At 40.5% G+C, this 18,857-nt stretch overlaps 1 protein-coding gene across 1 annotated transcript; it reads right to left on the bottom strand.

Annotated features, from left to right (window-relative positions):
• Positions 1-570: 570 nt before the first annotated feature.
• PRKAB2 (protein kinase AMP-activated non-catalytic subunit beta 2) lies at positions 571-18,321 on the bottom strand. The gene is made up of 9 exons (XM_014463510.2): positions 18,205-18,321; positions 16,742-16,801; positions 13,886-14,052; positions 13,015-13,108; positions 12,656-12,776; positions 9,269-9,402; positions 8,438-8,506; positions 5,298-5,341; positions 571-3,557 (listed from the first exon to the last, which is right to left on the bottom strand). Exons 1-9 carry the CDS (start codon positions 18,319-18,321, stop codon positions 3,554-3,556), a joined length of 810 nt encoding a protein of 269 aa, XP_014318996.2. The 3' UTR covers positions 571-3,553.
• Between the last annotated feature and the right edge of the window lie 536 nt (positions 18,322-18,857).

Below are 18,857 nucleotides of genomic sequence, written 5' to 3'. Positions count from 1 at the left end.
ACTTGTGTTCTACCCTATAAATTCTCTCATTTAAATGTGCCTGTGTGGCAATTTACATTTTTTAGGTCCTGAGACTACCAAGGCAGATAGATCTCTTTTTTAAAATGTATTTTTAAAATACACTTTTTATTGATTTCAGAGAGGAAGGGAGATGGAGATAGGAACATCAATGATGAGAGAAAATCATCAATTGGCTGCCTCTTGCACATCTACTACTGGGGATCGAGCCCAAAACCCCCAGCGTGTGCCCTGACCAGGAATCAAAACCTGACCTCCTAGTTCATGGGTCGACACTCAACTACTGAGCCACATGGGCCAGGCTTAAGATTTTTAAAAATTGAATTTTAGAGAGAGGGAGAGGGAGAAACACTGATATGAGAAACAGCAATCAACTATTTTCTGCACACCCCTATCAGGGATCGAGCCCACAACTCAGGCATGTGCCCTGACTGGGAATAGAACCAGCAATCTTTCAGTACCGGTTCGGGTGATGCCCAAGCGACTGAACCACATCGTCCAGGGCAGCAGACAGATCTTGATAATATAATCAGTAATCAATGAAGAATTCAATATTGCTGCATAATACTTTTATTCAACAGTTTTATGGAGAAAAACAATTTCTGCATGTGCAACATCACAATTTTCAGACACATCAGAGCTCAGTGACAAAATCCATTTGGAGAAAAGTTTTCAAACCCATTCTTGTGTGTTACTCCTCTATGAAATATTGAAAAGCAGCTCTGCACCTCAGCACTAAAGGTTACAAAAAGCACCATTTAAGGGACTCACATATTTAATTCTTTTCAAATTATAGTATTATTTCCCCTTTATGACAGAACTTCACTAATCCAAAATGCTTCAGTATAACAATAACCAACACCCTCCAATTTACCAATATTCAAACAAGTCTTACATAGGGGGCTCAGTGTGGAATTAGAATTAATAACATCAGTGAGCTTGGCTGTTCTAAAACCTGAACCTGGTTAAGGTTAGTGCTCTGTAGACGGAAACAGAAAAGTAAGATGATCAATACATAATACGATGGTAGGTATCCCTTGACCATTTAACCTGACTACAAAATCCAGTGTTTAGTATATTTCATACCAATCTTACTGCAAAAGTACTGTACTACACACAATCCATTTCCAATTAATGTTAAAACCAATACAAATTTCAATTTTTAACAAAACTTACTCACTTCAAAGCTCAATTGAGAAAAGCAAATCAAGACAAAGCCCAAATATGAATCCTAGAGAGATTCCATTACTAAGAATTGGAGTTCATAAGTAGCAGATTTGAGTTTTTTCTTTTCTTCTTTCTTTTTGCTTATAATTTAAATTTAAAAATAGATAAATTCTTTTACTCCAAAAGTTTGGGTTCATTGCAGAAATCACAGCCCTTCAAGCTCCAATTGAGAATGGCGCTTAAGAACAGACAAATGCCTAGGTCCAGACTTTTAAAAGACAGACCTTAACCCCGTCCCCTCCCAGGTCCACCATCCCATTGGTAACTGGAATCAGCAGTCCCTGGTAGAAGACAGCAAGAACTTGGCTTTAAGGATGAGTCAGAACAATGTAGGAACAAACTGTATCTGCGAGTAAGCCCATGCCCCAAATCACTAGAACATGAGGATTTAGAAACCTTTGAGAACAGAATGTATTTCAAACACACACAAACAGAGACTATTGCATATCATTTTTAGTTGAGGTCAAAATTTTAAAAGCCCTGTTTCCCCAGTTAAAAGCAGGAAATTCTATCATTAGTATGTCACCTTCATTTATAGCCCACATTAATATAAGCCCAGTCTGGAGGTAACACTTCTTTCAAAATTTAACTTCATTTTACAAGCAAACATGGAGTACGAATACTTTTCAAAGGTTTTATCTCAGATTCAGTAGGTCTACAAGAGACTAGAAATAATTGGAGGGGAGTAAGTGGGCCAGGGTTTGCAGGATTCTCTCAGGAACTTCTCTTAGATTCTTCTTTTATAGGATTTTTTTTAACCATGTAAGCATTGTTTAAAAAAGCCAAACTATTAAGGCCAAGTGTGCCCTTCACGGGTGTTGCTTATAGTGGTTGAATCCCATTCAACTCTAAGCATGACTTGAACATTCTCCATACCAGCAAGATGCCTAACATTTATTTTAGGTAATGTTTGACTTGAGACCCTGATAAAGTCTACCTGACAAATGAAGTTGCATCAGAATATAGAAAAAAGGATAGAGAACAGGAACAAGAGGTGAAGGAATGATGTTTTTTATAGTAAATTCTATACAGTGAAATCCAAGGACACCAATATGTTGTGTCTGATTTAATTTTTTTTAAAAGGATAGTTCTGTTATTCAAGTCTTTATTTTTCTAGTATTACTCCTCAACTCAGTCATTCTTTTTCCCCCCATAATCCCAAAACCATGATGTAGTTCTTTAAGGGTTAATCCTCCTGAGAGCTATTTTCTTTTTCTTCTAACTCTTGTGAAACTGCTATAGTCCCTCCCAAAAGAGCTAAAAATATTTTTTCTTGCTTTTATTCATTTCTCAAATCTGCTAAACTCCATTCTGCAGAAAGTAAACTATTCCTTTAAACAATACAAAAGAATGAGTGGCTATACTTGGGGCTACCTTCCTCCCTCCCTATCTACCTTCTAAAACAGTTTCTTGGGGACAGAGCGTGACACGGCTTCTCAGGGCCATGGGATGTATTAGCAGTATAAAAAGGAACAATACTGAAGGAGCCATCATCCAGTTCCTCTCACCCACACCTTCCATACCAGCTGTTAGGCTCCCATGTCACATCTGGCTGAGAGATTACCTCAGAATTTGGGAAACTGACGCCCTCGGCATCTTTCCTGATTAGAAAGATGTGAAGGTCATCAGCACCAAAACCTACTGTCACTAAAGCCAGACCCAATTCAACAAAGCCTTTGGCTGGAAAGAAATGGAAGGGATCTCTTTTCCTGCCCCCTCGACTGACATACCTGAACAAAAATCTTCATACATGAACATATAGGCAATTACATTTCAATACTGTTGACCAGAAATATGAGTGCAACAAAATCCTTTATTAACCACCAAGATTTTGAATCCCCCTAAGTGGCCCACTTATTTAATGGGTATTAGAAAAAAACAAAATTCTAGATTAACTGAAGATGACATAGATCCTAAGAGTTGGTTAAAATAGGATTTGGCCTGGATTTTTTTAAATGGCACACTATTCAAAAAGTGGTTGGGAGTATAAAAGTTCTCCACAAAAGCCTTTTGCTGCAGAAGGTGGCCTTAAGTGGCTAAAGCAGTATTTATTCTCAGCAATTAACCACCAAAGTACTTAGCAATTTGCATTCCCAGCAAAACACCACCACCATACCCTACTGCCTCATACGGGGATCTAAGAGGTCTACATACCCAAAGATAACTGCCTTCAGCTTTGTATGGGAAAGCAGGAGGTAACTAAACTGACCTGTGGGTGCCCTCAGTGTGGCTGGGCTCATCTGAGCAGTCAAGGAATCTCTCAAGCATCAAGTTTGGACTCCTTCGGTGTTGAATGTTTGACGTGCATTTACCTGTAATGGAAGAGCCACAGATACCTGGAAAATATGCTTTATCTTTGAACCTCAAGAATAGATTGAATGCTACTTTTCATTCCACAAATGGAAATCACTGACCCCACCACATTATCAAATACGTTTTTTGAAAAGAGGCAGAACAAAATGATGGTTGAGAACACCAAGGGTACTTTCTTGCTTTCTGGCCTAATAAATCTTAAGTTGAGGTTACCTTTTAGGTGCATCAAATGAGCCTGAATAAATCTGTACCTAGAGCAGTATTTAGTGTAATGATGTGCACAGGGTTAGCTACATTACTTACTGTAAGATTAAGAACTAGACTAGGGAAGAAAATGTTGGGAACCATTTATCAAGAATTCTCCTATGAAGTCTCATAAGATCAATGAAAAGGCATTTTTAATTAAAGAAAAATGTAGGCACATAAAAATCTTTCAAGGATGAAAGACATGAAAGTTTTCCCTGGCTCACTCCCACCTTCAAGGTTGTCTGCTCTGAGAAAGAGAACATGGAGCAGGACCAGCCCAGGTAGGAAAACCTATAGGGATGTGCCAATACGGCCCAAGCTGTGGCATCAAACTAAAACAAGAAAGTAGACCTTCTGCATTCCTGCCTTTATTTTTTTGTTAATCCTCACCCAATGATATTTTTTTTCCATTGATTTTTATAGAGTGGAAGGGAAGGGAAGAGAAAAGTCGATATGAGAGAGACACATCGATGGGTTGCCTTCCACATGCACCTCAACCGGGGCCAGGGATTGAGCGTGCAACCCAGGTATGTGCCCTTGACCAGAAATAAAACCCACAACCCTTTGGTGTGTAGGACAATGCTCTAACCACTGAGAACACTGGCCAGGGCTTCCTGCCTTTCTTATAATGCTGAGCCATTTTCCTTAGTAGAAGTTAGAGCAAGTGGTAACAAAGTGGCTTAGGCCTGTGCTGGGCTAAAAAGGACTTTCTGGCAGCCCTAGTCTCTGAGGAGGGTCAGATATCACACAGACTTTGAAAGGAGTCATTTACCCAATGAGTTTTTGTGTTAGGGGAGGGTCATGTATAGGATCTGCAAGAATGTAAAATGAGAGGAAAAAAGGATTTTTGTGGGGCATCTGGTATTATATAAAAAACCCAGAGTGTATCCTCAGGTGAGGATAAAAAAAAAGACCACCACAAAACCAACCAACCAACCAGCAACACAGATTGTGCCATATACTCTGGGAATACAGAAAACCCATGCAAGAAAAGCCGCCCCTGAAAGGAGGGGCAGCTGTAAGTAGGGCCCGAGTAGGGCACAAGTCCATCCCTTGGAGAGCCAAGGTAGCAGTGATAGACTCTCCACCCATCAAGGATACTGAGTTTGCTCTTCATTTTAGTAAAAAAAGCTTCCTATAATGAAGGCTCTTCCTGCAGCATCCCCAAACAGCTCTTGGTGCATCCCTAGAGGCAGAGAGAATACATCTAGCTAGGAGGCGTCCACTAACCTTCCTCTCATATGTATACATGTATGTATTTTTTTCTTAAAATGAACGCCATGAATTCATAAACCCCTCATCTTCAATCAAATGCAAAAGCAGAGCATCCTACTCAGAGGCTCTGAAACACACATATCAGCCTCAAAGCAAATCAGCCTTCCAGTCTCGGGTAAGACTAGTCTAGTCCAGAAAGGCAAGGAAACTGCTTCTGAAGCCTGGGAGGCCGAGAGGGATCCCTTCAGATGGGCTTGTACAGCAGAGTAGTGACATACTTCTTCTTGTAGCGATGGGTTGCACTAAGGACCATCACACTGTCCTGCAAGGAAAAGAAACAGACGCAGCTATTTCATCAGTTCAAGCGGTACACAGTTGCTCACTTTTAAGAGACATAGTTTGATATTATAAAAGGAGTTTGGTTTTAGAGTCAAATCAACTTAAATCTGATCCTGAATCCTACTGTTACTCTGTGACCTTGAATAATCTACTTCATGTCTGTAAGTCTTTTTTCCCATCATTAAAAGGATAATACCTACCATTAAGGTGGCTCTGAGGTTTACATCAGAATATCTGGCATAGTACCTGACACATAATAGGGGCTGGTGTTGAAGAAAGATTAGTCTCCTATTTCACTCCTTCCCCATTTTAAATTTGAATATTGGGTTTAAATCTAGCAAAGAAAAAAAGAAAGAAACACCCTGGCAATCCATTTATGGAAGGAATCTTAAATGCCATGAGAAGAAAGGGCAGTGATCTTTTTAGAAAACCATTTTCAAGCCCTGAAGCAGGTCTAATTTCCATTTAAAAAGTCTTCTTTGATCAAGAGGGGACTCAGGAATCCCCTTCTATCCTTGAGTAAAGTAGACCCCAAAATCCTCCTAGGAAAGACACTCAATCCAATTGATTAATTCCAAACAGCCTAAACAATCTGGGTCAAGGCCAAGGTGAATCACAATACTCAAGACCAGTGTGAAAAGCTAAAGGTACAATTTCCCAGGCTGTGAACCACAAGAGAAGAGCGCAGGCCTGTGGACATCCATTGATAGTTAAGGAGCAGTAACAGGAGGCAAAAGTTCAGTCAGATCCCAAAGAACCCAAGCAGATCCAATTGAGAACCCAGCGCATCTTCCTATTTTCCCCTATACTGTTTGTCCGCAATCGATGCTTCCCAGATTAACATTTTGTGACCAGAGAATGCTGATCCCAACCTAAATATGACATAAGCAAGGCAGGTAAAAAGTTCAACTCCAAGAAGGGTTTGGTAGAAATGAGGGGCAGGTAAGAGAAAGACCTACTGGGAAAGACCTGGCACAGTAATATCTAGGAAAGAATATGGAATGAGGATAGGAGGACTGGACTTCAGTCCTTTCTCTGGTACTTACTGGCAATATGACCTTCTCTGAGCCTTAGTTTCTTTATCTATAAAACAGGGGTTAAAAATAATACTTACCACACAAGGTTATTATAAAAAATAAATTCCGTTATATTTTTAAAGTACCCGCTAAAGAAGTCATCTGTTAAAGAAGCTGTATCAGTGATTTCCCTTATCTGATGCACATCTAAGAAATATAAGCAGCTTAAAAAGATGATTAGGGCCCATCCTAGATGCATTTATTCAAAATCCCTGGGATGTAGCCTCTGAATCTGTATTTTTACAAACTCCCCAGGTGATGATCATCTGGTAACTCTAGAGCAAAACTTTATTCCAATAGCCAAACCACAAAGACATGACTAGACTGAATGACTATTTCCAACCTAGACTCTAAAGCAGCAGAGAAATCAAGAAGGACTGTAAGAATTGGAGGGGACACTGCAAATCTGGTCACATTTCTCCCAATATAGGAGATGCAACGACTTGGGTATCTATGAATGAGGCACCTGAAAGCAGCTGTGTCCACCTTTAAAAAGTGAGGGCTTTGATATCACATTTAGGTATTCTTTGAATCGAAGCTAAACTTGCTTTTTGTGCAAGTGGAATTTTAGTGCTATGTACTCAAACTTAGTTAAGTAGGTAATAGGGTGGTTATAGCTACCCACAGGGTAAGCTAAGAACACATATGTCTGTATCTATGAGTTTCAGTTTTATATCCCACACATAAGAATTATATGGTTCTTAGCTTTTTCTGACTGATTTATTTTGCTTAGCAAAATATTCTCAAAGTCCATCCATGTTATCACAAATGGCAATATTTCACCTTTTCTTATGGCTCAGTAGTATTCCAGTGCGTGTGTGCGTGTGTGTGTGTGTGTGTGCGCGCGTGTGTGTGTGTGTATCTCACATCCTTTATCCAATAATCCATCAAAGAACACTTTGGTTGTTTCCATGTCTTGGCCTCTATGTATAATGCTGCAATGAACATAGGTGTATATATAGATCTTTGCAAATGAATGTTTTCAAATTTTGCAGGTAGAGACTCAGAAGAAGGATTGCTGGGTCATATGGTAACTCTATTCTTAATTTTTTGAGGAGCCACCATTCTGTTTTCTATAGTGGCTGTACCAGTTTACATTCCCACCAGCAGTGAATGAGGGTTCCTTTTTTCCCCACAACCTCTCCAATATTTGTCTTGTTGATAATAGCCATTCTAACAGGTATGAGGTGGTATCTCATTGTAGTTTTGATTTGCATTTCCCTAATAGCTAGTGAAGTTGAACATCTTTTCATATATCTGTTGGCCATTTGAATGTTTTCTTTCAAGTGTCTGTCCAGGTCCTCTGCCCATTGTTAATTGGATTATTTGTTTGTTTGGTGTTGAGTTGCATGAGTTCTTTAAGTATTTTGGATATTAACCCCTTATTGGAGCTGTTGTTTGCAAAAATCATCTACTCCATTGATTGCCTTTTAGTTTTGGTGGTTTCTCTTGCTGTGCAGAGTTTTTTGAAACTAAGATTAAAAAAAAACAAACACAAAAAAACCCACCCACTAGTTTTAAAAAGTTCTTCTCTCTCTCTCTCTCTCTCTCTCTCTCCCAATTTTTTTTGGAGGGAGGCAACCAAAATTTTTGGTGGCCTAAAAAAAATAAGTAAATAAGTTATTTCTTTATATGCCTGGCCAGTGTTGACCCAGGAACCAAGAGGTCACCTGCTCCATTCCTGATCAGGACACATGTCTGGGTTGCAGGCTCAATCCCCAGTATGGGGCATGCGGGAGGCAGCCAATGGGTGACGTTTCTCTCTCACTGATATTTCTATCTCTCTGTCCCTCTCCCTTCCTCTCTCTCTAAAAAATCAATAAAAACTTATTTTTTGGGGAAAAAAAATAAGTTTCTTATAATTTGACCATTACTGCTGGCCTCAGCTTCAGTGAAGTAGCAGAGCAAGTAACCACTGGAAAACATATGTTACCCTTATGTGTGGGATATAAAAGTGAAATCCATTGTGGGGAGCCCTGTGAAGAGCCAGCCCCACCACTTACCTTTATGGACAATGCATAGAGATGGTTCAGCATAACATGATTTGGTTCAGGGAGCAAGGCTGGATCACACTAAGAGAAAAAAAAAATCACTAAGTGGGGTTAAATGCACAGTCTTAAACCAGGCAGTTTATTCTTCCTCCAAGCCCTTTGGGATTGTTGAGAAACTCTAAACTAGTATATATTGTTCCTTTTACATACTGCACTCATCCTTGTATATATCAATAATACAGTCTCATTACAGGAAATCAGGAAAATTCTGAGTCCAGGACAGAAATGCTAAGCCTCAGCATCAATTCATCTTCCTTAATAGAGCTAAGACAAAAACGTTGCCCACAACACACATAGAAGATACAGGCTTAAGAGGCAACAGTAATCTTAATGGGAATCATGTGAATTGACTAGAGATGTAAATTATATGAAAACCACACACAAAAAAGACCACTTTACACTTCTTTTCTATATCCTCAAATGATAAATGTGCCCCAAACAAATGATATAAGTTCCCGAAACTGGTTCTAGTAATCCATAGCTCTGGGCCTGAATTACTTGAAGCAGAGACAACTATGAATTCTGATATCAGTACCTGGAAAAGTCACAACTCAGCCCTAGAAAAAAGAAACTAATGATATATGTATCTATATATGATATCTATATATAACTATATGTATGATAATATGAAAAGATTAGATTTCTTCTTTTTTTCCATGTATGTGATGTTTTCTCTTCACACATCTTTGTAATAATCCCAACCTCTAGGATTAGTAAACTTCACCTCAAATGGTCCCAGTGACCTACCTCAAGATGCCCCAGCAGTACTCTCAGGATACTCACAGAAATATTAGTGTCCTTGTTAAGAATAACTTGGAGAAGGTGAGGAGGCAAGATGGGCGGGGATTTGAATCTCTCCTCAGATCGAAACACATACATTTCTTGACTATAAGGGCCTGGGGGTGAGCTGGAAAGGTCTGGAAGACATTTATCCAAATATAAGGGAAAGTTAAGAGAACTAGTAAAAATGCATGAAAAAAAAATCATCATGGCATCTAATAATAAATACATAGAAGTCATGAATCATAAACTTGTGACATGTTGGGTCTACAACTGTAAGGCAGACAAGAAAAAGTCTGAGTTATCCTGAACATAAACTAGGGAGTTCCTCAACCTGGCAACATGATCTGGAGGATAAAGGAGGAGATGAGGGGTAGAAGAGGTAGGTTTTGGGAAGAAGTACTCCATTTATCAGTTTCCTCATTCATACAATATGGTCAGTTTCCTCATTCATAAAATAAAAAGAATCTCTACCCTATTTCACAATGTTTTTAAAGGACTCAAATAAGAAAACAAATGTGACAATGCCTTGTAACTGTAAAACAGTATAAAAAGATTAGATTTCTTCTTTTTTTTCCACCCAAAAAACAGACAAGGTTATACACTCTAAGATTACTTATACTACCATGATTGCAACAATGAGGACAAAATTACTAATAATATAGTAGTCATTAGGGAAATGCAAATAAAAACCACAATAAAATACCACTTAACATGCATTTAGATGACTATGACAAAAAAGACTGACAAGAACAATAATTGTTGGCAAGTATGTGGAGAAATTGGAACCTTTGTACTATTCCCATTGCTGGAGGGTATGTAAAGTGGTGCAGCTGCTTTGAACAGTTTGGCAGTTTCTTCAAAAGTTAAACATAAAGTTACCATATGACCCAGAAATTATATTCCTGGGTATATACCCAAGAGAAATGAAAACATATGTCTACACAAAAACTTGAACACAAATGTTCAAAACAGCATTATTTATAATGGACTAAAAGCAGTAACAAATCCAAATGTCCATCAGCTAGTGAATGGATAAACAAAATAGTATATTCATACAGTAGAATTTTATTCGGCTATAAAAGGAATAAAATACTGATACATATTACAACATGAATGACCATATTAAGTGAAAGAAGCCAAACACAAAAGACCACATACTGTATAATCCCATTTACATGAAATGTCCCAAACAGGCAAATCCATAGACACAAAGTGGATTTGTGGTTGCTAGGGACTGCTGATAGTTATGGGATTTCTTTCTGGGGTGATAAAATACTCTACAATTAGACAGTGGTGATGGTTACACAACTCTGTGAATATACAAAAATTACTGAATTGTACACTTTAAAGGGTAAGTTTTATGAATGTGAAAAAAAATGAATAATGGTCCTGGCCGGTTTGGCACAGTGGATAGAGTATCCGCCTGGGGACTGAAGGGTCCCAGGTGGATTTTGGTCAAGGGCGCATACTTCGGTTGCGGGCTTCGGTGCCAGTCGGGGTGTGTGTGGTAGGCGGCCACTCAATGTGTCTCTCTCACATCAATGTTTCTCTCTCTGATCTCCCTCTCCCTTCCACTCTCTCTAAAAATCAATGGAAAAATATCCTCGGGTGAGGATTAACAACCACAAAAAAAGTATAAACCAGAATAGAAGAAAATATATAAAAATAAAGAGAACTATAAGTGTTTGCTTAACAAATTTTAATATGTTTATAGTTTCTAGTGAAAAAATAACCAGTATAAGAACTCATATTTCAGTTGAATATATGAGAGGCAAAAGAGTAGCAATAATATTGTTATATTAAGAAACATCTTAAAACTATGTAGAACTTGAAATTTTTCAAAATACTCTGTTATTTTGTCATGTGGTCCACAAAACACCCCATGGAAGTACTTAGAAAGTTTTTATTTCCCTTTCATTCAAAATTTTAACAAACAAATTGGTTAAGTGATTTGCCCAAAGATGTTCATCTTAGCAAGATGTTCACTGAGTGCAGATTCCTAATAAAATGTATTTTAAACTTTACCTTAGTGGATCAGGAAATTGGGTAAAAGAGGGAAGAAAGAAATATCAAAAGTATGCTACTCCTCTCTCTATATAATTATGACTATATGTCTAGTATTTATTGGCTGCTTTGTCAGAATAATGAAATACAAAAATTTAGTTACAAGTGGCCTTATGATTTAATTCAGTATTTTTAAACCCTTTTTATTCACTGCCACACTTTGTGCCCTGAGATTCTAATATGCCCCATTTCAGGTACTCTGTCTCCTCAATTGAGTCATTGAGAATCTAAGCCTCCAATTTTATTCATAAGGAACTGAGAACCAAAAAGGTTGAAGGACTTGTCCATGATGGCAAAGCTAGTCAGTAGCAGAGGCAGGCTTTGCGCCCACAAGGGAGAAGTATGCTCACTGGAAACACAGTGCACACAGTTCTGCTGACAGTCATAGCCTTTACTGTAAAGTAACAAAATGGTAACTGTGAGTGTGGTTAGCAAATCACCCATCTGGTGCTGCAGCAAATGCACATAGAGATGAAGGCCTTCCTTGGAAAAAATGATATTGGGAGAAACAAAAGGATACAGGCCTTTTACTCTTCCAAGGCATTAAAAAAGAAAGAAAGAAAGAAACACTTACAAAACTTCAGTTAACATACACACACAAGAATTGTGGGGTTTTGAAACCCCTCTTTCCCCAAAGACTGCCGTTCCTGTAGGGTCCTTGATAACACTGGAGGCAAACCAGACAACATCTAGCCCCCAAGCAGTGGGGGGCGAGGGGTGGGGATACCACCAAAGGTCAATGAAAAGCTTGAAATATTGTTAGAAATAGATTTTTCAACTATAGGCCATAGCCCATTATTTGCCAAAAAGGAAAGGATAAAATAGAAAATAGAGTGCATTATATGTAATAAAGGCAACACTGTTCTGCAAGACTTGTGTTATAGGTGTGTGTGTGTGTGTGTTGGGTTATAATGTAAAACAAAAGTTTTACTGCAGATCCTGGTTAAAGTTTGAAATCAAATACTCTAAACTGAGATTTTTTGTCTCAGAGCATGGGACCAAAATGCTTACAGAATTACACAGGGTGGGGCAAAAAGTAGGTTTACAGTTGGTTGTATGGAAAATAATAAAAATGATAAATAATAATACAAGCATAAACTGTTTTGCATACCCACAACTATAAACCTACCTTTGCCTCACCCTGTATATAAATCAGAAGATTCCTGAAGAGAAAATGAAAATAAAACACACAAATAATCTCAAATAAACGCAACAAAAATTCTTTACAAAAATAAAATAAAATAATAAAAATAAAAACCACTTTTGGGAAGAAACATGCATTATAAGAAAAACATCAAGAAAGAGCAAATACGACAAAATTACCTCGACAAGATGTCTCCGAGCTTTCCATTGAATCTAGTTTTAAAGCATCAAACACCTCAAAATCAGACTTTTTGACATGGATCAAATTGTTAATCGTGCCAAGCTGACTGGTAACCACAGGCTGAAACAGTGAATGGGAAAAATGTATGAGTCCCTGTTTCAAATCCATCTCTTCCATTCAACTCTCCTCTTTTTAAAAATGGTCATACTCGCCACCTCCATCTTTTATCAGGAGATAAATCCTCCAGTGCAGGAGAGCTGCTGCCCAGCAACCTGACAGCAGTGAAGCTGGACACCCAGGGGAGTAACAGCTAGGAGGAGACTAAGTCAGTGCTTACCCTTGGAGGTCAAGGCCTTACCTCTGATGGATCATGAACCCACTGTCCATCCACAAAGAACTTGTACTGATGCTCTCCCTCAGGGAGGTCCAGGATGGCCACAAAGTCATTATGGCTACAGAAGAAAACAGAAAGTTAAGCAGGCCAACTTCTTATCAGAAGACGGAAAGTAAATGTAAAAACCACGAGGCAATCAAAATATCATACCAATTTCCCTCTACACTGCTAAGTGATTGTAGCCTCTGAGGTAATTTATAAACCCAGTTTCCTTTCCTATATCATGTTCAGCATGTATTTGCCAACCCCTCCCAATAACTTTAGTTCTTAACTAATGTCTGGAAAAGAATAATAAAAAAAAAATGTTAATCTCCCCAAATGGTTCACCTTAGTACAAGTATTTTGCTTCAGCAGAACAGACCCCTCACAAGTGTAAATAAGATAGCAGGTAGGTTCAGGATACAGAAGTGGCTCAGGGTACCCTTTCCATATTTTGGCGAGCAATTCTGGAAAATTACGTACTGATAGGTAGGCCGTTCTCATAACCAGTTAAATAATTCATTATTGCCCTGGAGGCAACAAATAACATTAGAATTTCACCGTGTGTTTCGTTTTAGTGCAGAAATCAGAGCAACTAGACTCAGCTAGTTATAAAACACTTCCTACAAGCATAGAAAGGACTTGAATTAATACGGTCCTAAAGAATGTGCCCACAAAACTATAAGTCCCTCCGAGTAGTAAAACACCTCTGACTCACTATGAAATTAAAATAAAAAAGTCGCAGATACAGTCACTGGTCACAGAAAATGTTCATGAGTCCCTAGCAGGTGGAGAGTAGTCCCGCCAGGTCTCTACTCCTGGACTCTGTAGACTCAATCAAGACACTTGTCTTCACCTCTTAATCATTGGAATCTTGGCGCTCCAATTGTTGAAGGACCCGGAGATGAAGACCTCCTTGCCTCCTTCAGACCAGCGGATAACAGTGGGTCGGGCCTGCTGTGTGGGCTTTACGGAGTCCTCCAAATCCTGCTGCCACGATACAAACTCTTTGTCCCCAGGGAGCTGTAAGAAGGATTAGGTCATCCCTAAATTGTGACCCAGGAATTCTGAAAAGGTCACTCTCCTCCCTAGGGCAGAGAGCGGTGCTAGGTTTCTGCTCAGGATCAATCAATAAGCCCTGAAATTAGCAAGTTTGGTTTTGAACATACTATAGACCAATGGTTGGCAAACTGCGGCTCGGCAAACCGCAGCTCGCGAACCACATGCGGCTCTTTGGCCCCTTGAGTGTGGCTCATCCACAAAATACCACGTGCGGACGCGCACGTACAGTGCGATTGAAACTTCGTGGCCCATGAGCAGAAGTCGGTATTTTGTGGAAGAGCTGGTATTTTGTGGAAGAGCCACACTCAAGGGGCCAAAGAGCCGCATGTGGCTCGTGAGCCGCAGTATGCCCAGCACGACTATAGACTAATAACTCATCTAGGACCAATATGGTCAAATAAATGGCTTATGCTCAGGGGCTGCCCAAATCACATCCTAACTTCCAAGTCTGTTTCCTGTTACCACATTAACTCATAGGCAGGCAACTATGATATGCTTCTGAGTGCCTCTTAAGAGAAAAAAATGTGAAAATGAAGTATCTCTATATATAAAAGCCTAAGTGACCTAACGACTGGTCGACCGGTCGCTATGACGGCACTGACCACTAGGGGTCAGATGCTTAATGCAGGAGCCGCCCCCTGGTGGTCAGTGCACTCCCACAGCCAACCTCCCACGGCTGGCCAACCTCCCGTGGTCCTTCCCCTGGGCCAGCAGGCCAACCTCTCACGGTCCCTCCCCCCTGGCCAGCCACCCCGATAGCCGGCCAGGGCAAGGGACCCCACCCCTGCATGGATTCGTGCACCAGGTCTCTAGTCCCATATAATAAAAGCCTAATATGCAAATCGACCAAACAGTGGAACGACCAGAGGAATGACTGGTCGCTATGTCGTGCACTGACCACCAGGGGCAGACACTCAACGCAGGAGCTGCCCCCAGCCCACAGGCCCCAGGCAAGCCAAGGCGGGTGCCAGCGGGGGCCCCCTAATCACCACGCCTGTTGCCCCACAGAGGGAGGGGGCGGGGCTGGTGAGTGGGCGATACCAGTCCGGCCAAGGCAGGTGCCAGTGGGGGCCCCCCCAATCGCCCCACAGAGGGAGGCAACCAGTGGCGGCGGGGGGCGGGGCCAGCGAGTGGGCAGTACCAGGCCAGTCAAGATGGGTGCCCGCGGGCATCCCCAGTCACCCCACTTATCAGCCCTGATCGCTGGCCAGGCCTAGGTACCCTACCTGTGCATGAATTTCGTGCACCGGGCCTCTAGTGGTTCTTTAAAAAATAATTACAGTAGCCATGTATTTTTCACGTGCAAGTATGAACAGCTCTCAATTATCAGTTGCAATGGAAGATAGAGATACTGAAATTCATAAATAATTCATAAATTCCATTTTAGCTAATAGGTTACAAAGGGCATTAAAAACATAAAAATCAGATCATTGTTTTCTTAAATTTTGAGAATTGGTTATGAACTCTTATTTGCCCACCATACTAATTATTTCAGGAGTAGGAATGAAAATTCTATCTGGAGCCTCAAGAAACATCAGGTCAAAAACACAGCTTCCTTCAACAAAAGCAGTTCCAATATCGAATGAGGTCTGTAGGGTTCTGAAAAATATCGACTCCTTACTTAGTTTCTTTTCATTGCCATGCTGGGAAATTTCCTGGGACTGAGAGACTGAAGAAAGAGGTTGACAGTGCCATCATTACATCAGAGTTTATTAAGGGAACTTACATGAGGTTCATCTTGGGCTTCAGCAAGATAATGTGGATAAACTCCAAGCCCTGCAGCAGGCACTGAAGAAATATATAGAACAGAGCAAAATGGATAGGAGTACTGTGGCAGGAGCCGCCCCAGATAAGGGGAAATAGCCTTAGTGCCTGCCCAGGGCAGGGCAAGCGCTTGTTCTAGGAACCAGTACACCTGGGACATACGGGAGGGGTCAACCAAACCATCTCTGAGGGGATTTACAGGAAGCAATCTCTGTTCTGGCGGGGATCTAGCTGGATGTAGGTAGAGGACATGTCTTAGAACAGTCTCTCCACATACCATCCTTTAGAAGGAGGGTTGGCAAACTATGGCCAGTCAGCCAGATGTTTTATAAATAAAGTTTTATTGGAAAATAGCACACTCACTCATTTACTTAGCATCTCAGCTGTTTTCGTGCTACAGTGGCAGAAATGGGTAGTTGTGAGAGCCTATATATGGTCTGCAAAGTCTAAAATATTTACTACCTGGCTCTTTACAGAAAAAAGTTTGCTGAGCCCCACTTTACATAGGCTTAAATGACATTGGTAAATAGAGAAATAAGACTGTACAGTATCAAGTGAAAAGATTACCAAGTAGCCCTGGCCAGGTGACTCGGTTGGTTGGGCATCATCCCATGCACTGAAAGGCTGCCTGTTGGATTCCTGGTCAGGGCACATGCCCAGGTTGCAGGCTCGATCCCTAGTTGGGGGGTGTGCAGGAGGCAGCCACTCAATGTTTCTCTCTCACATTGATGTTTCTCTGTCTCTCCCTCTCCCTTCCTTTTCTCTTTAGAATCAATAAAACATATTTTAAAAGAAGATTATCAAATAAAGTAATGTTGTCTTTTTTTTTTTAAAGGGCTAGCTTATTCATTTGGGCTTTATTTTCAAAATGGCTGCGGCAGTCTACCTTCCACACTGCCTCTTGATCGTCCTCAAAACTGCACTGAGTCACCAGTAGCTGTATAATCTGAAGTAAACAGAGAAAGAGAAATGAAGGCACTTGCACATTATATAAGTGGCTTAAGAGAAAACCTGGTCTCCATATTCTTAAAGCAATGCACTCTTGTCTGACAAGCTGCATTAGAATTACAAAATGTCTACGTATGTCTAAGAATAATTCTCAGATTCTGATTCAAATATAGGGCCTGGGAATCTCTTTTAAGCTTCCCATATAATAATGTTAAACAAAGAAAAAAAACCCCTCATTTTTAGAGATCTGTCCTAAAATAGATAAAATAACATATGACATGTCTGGAATTTGCTTCAAAATAATTGGTGGGGAGAGTGAATGGGTATAGGTTATATAAATTCATTCATGATGTGATCATTGTTTAAACTGGGTGACAGGTATTTAGGAGTTCATTACATTGTTCTTCCTAAACTTCGAAACATGGAAAATGTTTCAAATTTTCCATAAAGTGTTTAAACAAATGTCAGGTGATTTTCATGTGCAAACAGAATTGAGAACTGAAGAAGGTTGGCATTCAAACCAATGTAGGCCCCACTGCCACTGTTTCTATCAGTTACTTTTATGATTTAGGATTTTCTATTTAGAATTTGAAAGCTACAAACTATTAATATGCCTAGCTTTGGAAGAAAGCCCTTCCATGTATGACATGACATTTCTGTGGTAGATATGAGTACAGCTGACTAGCAGAAAGACTGTTTACTCCAAGTTAAATTGTCAGCAAAGTCATCAGGGAAAGAGACAATTAGGATTACAGTATGAAATGTTCAAGTAAAACATTGAGGGAAGAAGACAGTAATTTGAGAACTATAAAATTTTAGACTTGGAAGAGATCTTAGGAATGATCTGAACCAATTTTCTTATTTCACAAATGGCAAGACTGAGGGAAGGGAAAGAATGATCCGAAATAGGCTCCATTTCAGAGAGAGCCACCTGGCTTCAATCCAGGACACCGATGACCGCACTCACAGTTTGACAAAAACGCTATTCTTAATTCCTGAGTCATCAATGTAGGAAAATGGAAAAAATACAGGGAGGTAGACACCTTGAGAAACCTGGAATAAGTAAATTCAGATGGCTGGATGGACAGCCCAAATGATGAGGAAGGCGTCCAGAAGTGGGAGAAGAAAGGAACAGAAAAGAAACCCCAAGAAATGGTCCCTTTAATCATCCTCAGTCCTCCTTTCTCTGATGACGTGCTCAGTTGGGATCCAAGAAAACAACCAAATTCTATGCGCCACCAACTAGGCAGATCATTCTCTGTTGAAGAAATAAGAAACTTCAAACACACTCCAATCTCCTCAATCCCTCCATTTTTTTTTAAACTTCATCCCAGTTGGCCTTAATGCATGTAATGCTGACAGCTCTAAAAGTGATTAGAAGCATTTGGATGGTAATCATACTGCTGTCAGCTCCACCGGTCCTTGCTGTAGAGTGAACACAGGTTGCTGCTTTCCTGAAAGACCTAGGAACGGAGAGCAAGTTCTCCGGAGCAGCTGTGGGTGGTCCTTTGCAGCCATGGTAGCATTATGAAGTACTGCTGGGACACGGGGAAATCCTGGAATTATTTGCTCTGCCGCTTGAGGAGCAGCTGGGCAGGAGAGAAGCACAACCTCAGTCACTGCAGACGGCCAGAGTATGGGGCAGAAACCGAGCAGCGATGTCCTTGATGGAGCCCCACTGCCAGGAGAAAGTACTCAAGTAAGCAGGCGGGTGCCACTCACCGCCAAGCCAAAGGGAAAAGGATCCGAAGTGCTGAGCTCCTGGAAGGGTAAACATGACATTCGTTTACCCACCTCGGGGCAAATGTGAGAGACACTGGAGTTTTCCCCCGGCGCTTACAACCTATATATTCATCAATACTTTGGAAGAGGACACCTTCCTGTTAGGAGAACCAAAGATAAGGGGGCGGGCGTCCTCCTTGTCATCCTAAAAATGTGGCCAACAGACTGGCCGGAAAACGAGAAAAATCTCACTTCTGTTTGGAGGCAGCACTGTAAGAGGAATCGCCATCCAACAACTCCACCCCCGGAAAATCCCCTGAATTCACAAACAC

Source organism: Myotis lucifugus, unplaced genomic scaffold, assembly GCF_000147115.1.
Source record: "Myotis lucifugus unplaced genomic scaffold, Myoluc2.0 scaffold_211, whole genome shotgun sequence".
NCBI lineage: Eukaryota > Metazoa > Chordata > Mammalia > Chiroptera > Vespertilionidae > Myotis > Myotis lucifugus.
This window is presented reverse-complemented; position numbering and strand designations above follow the sequence as displayed.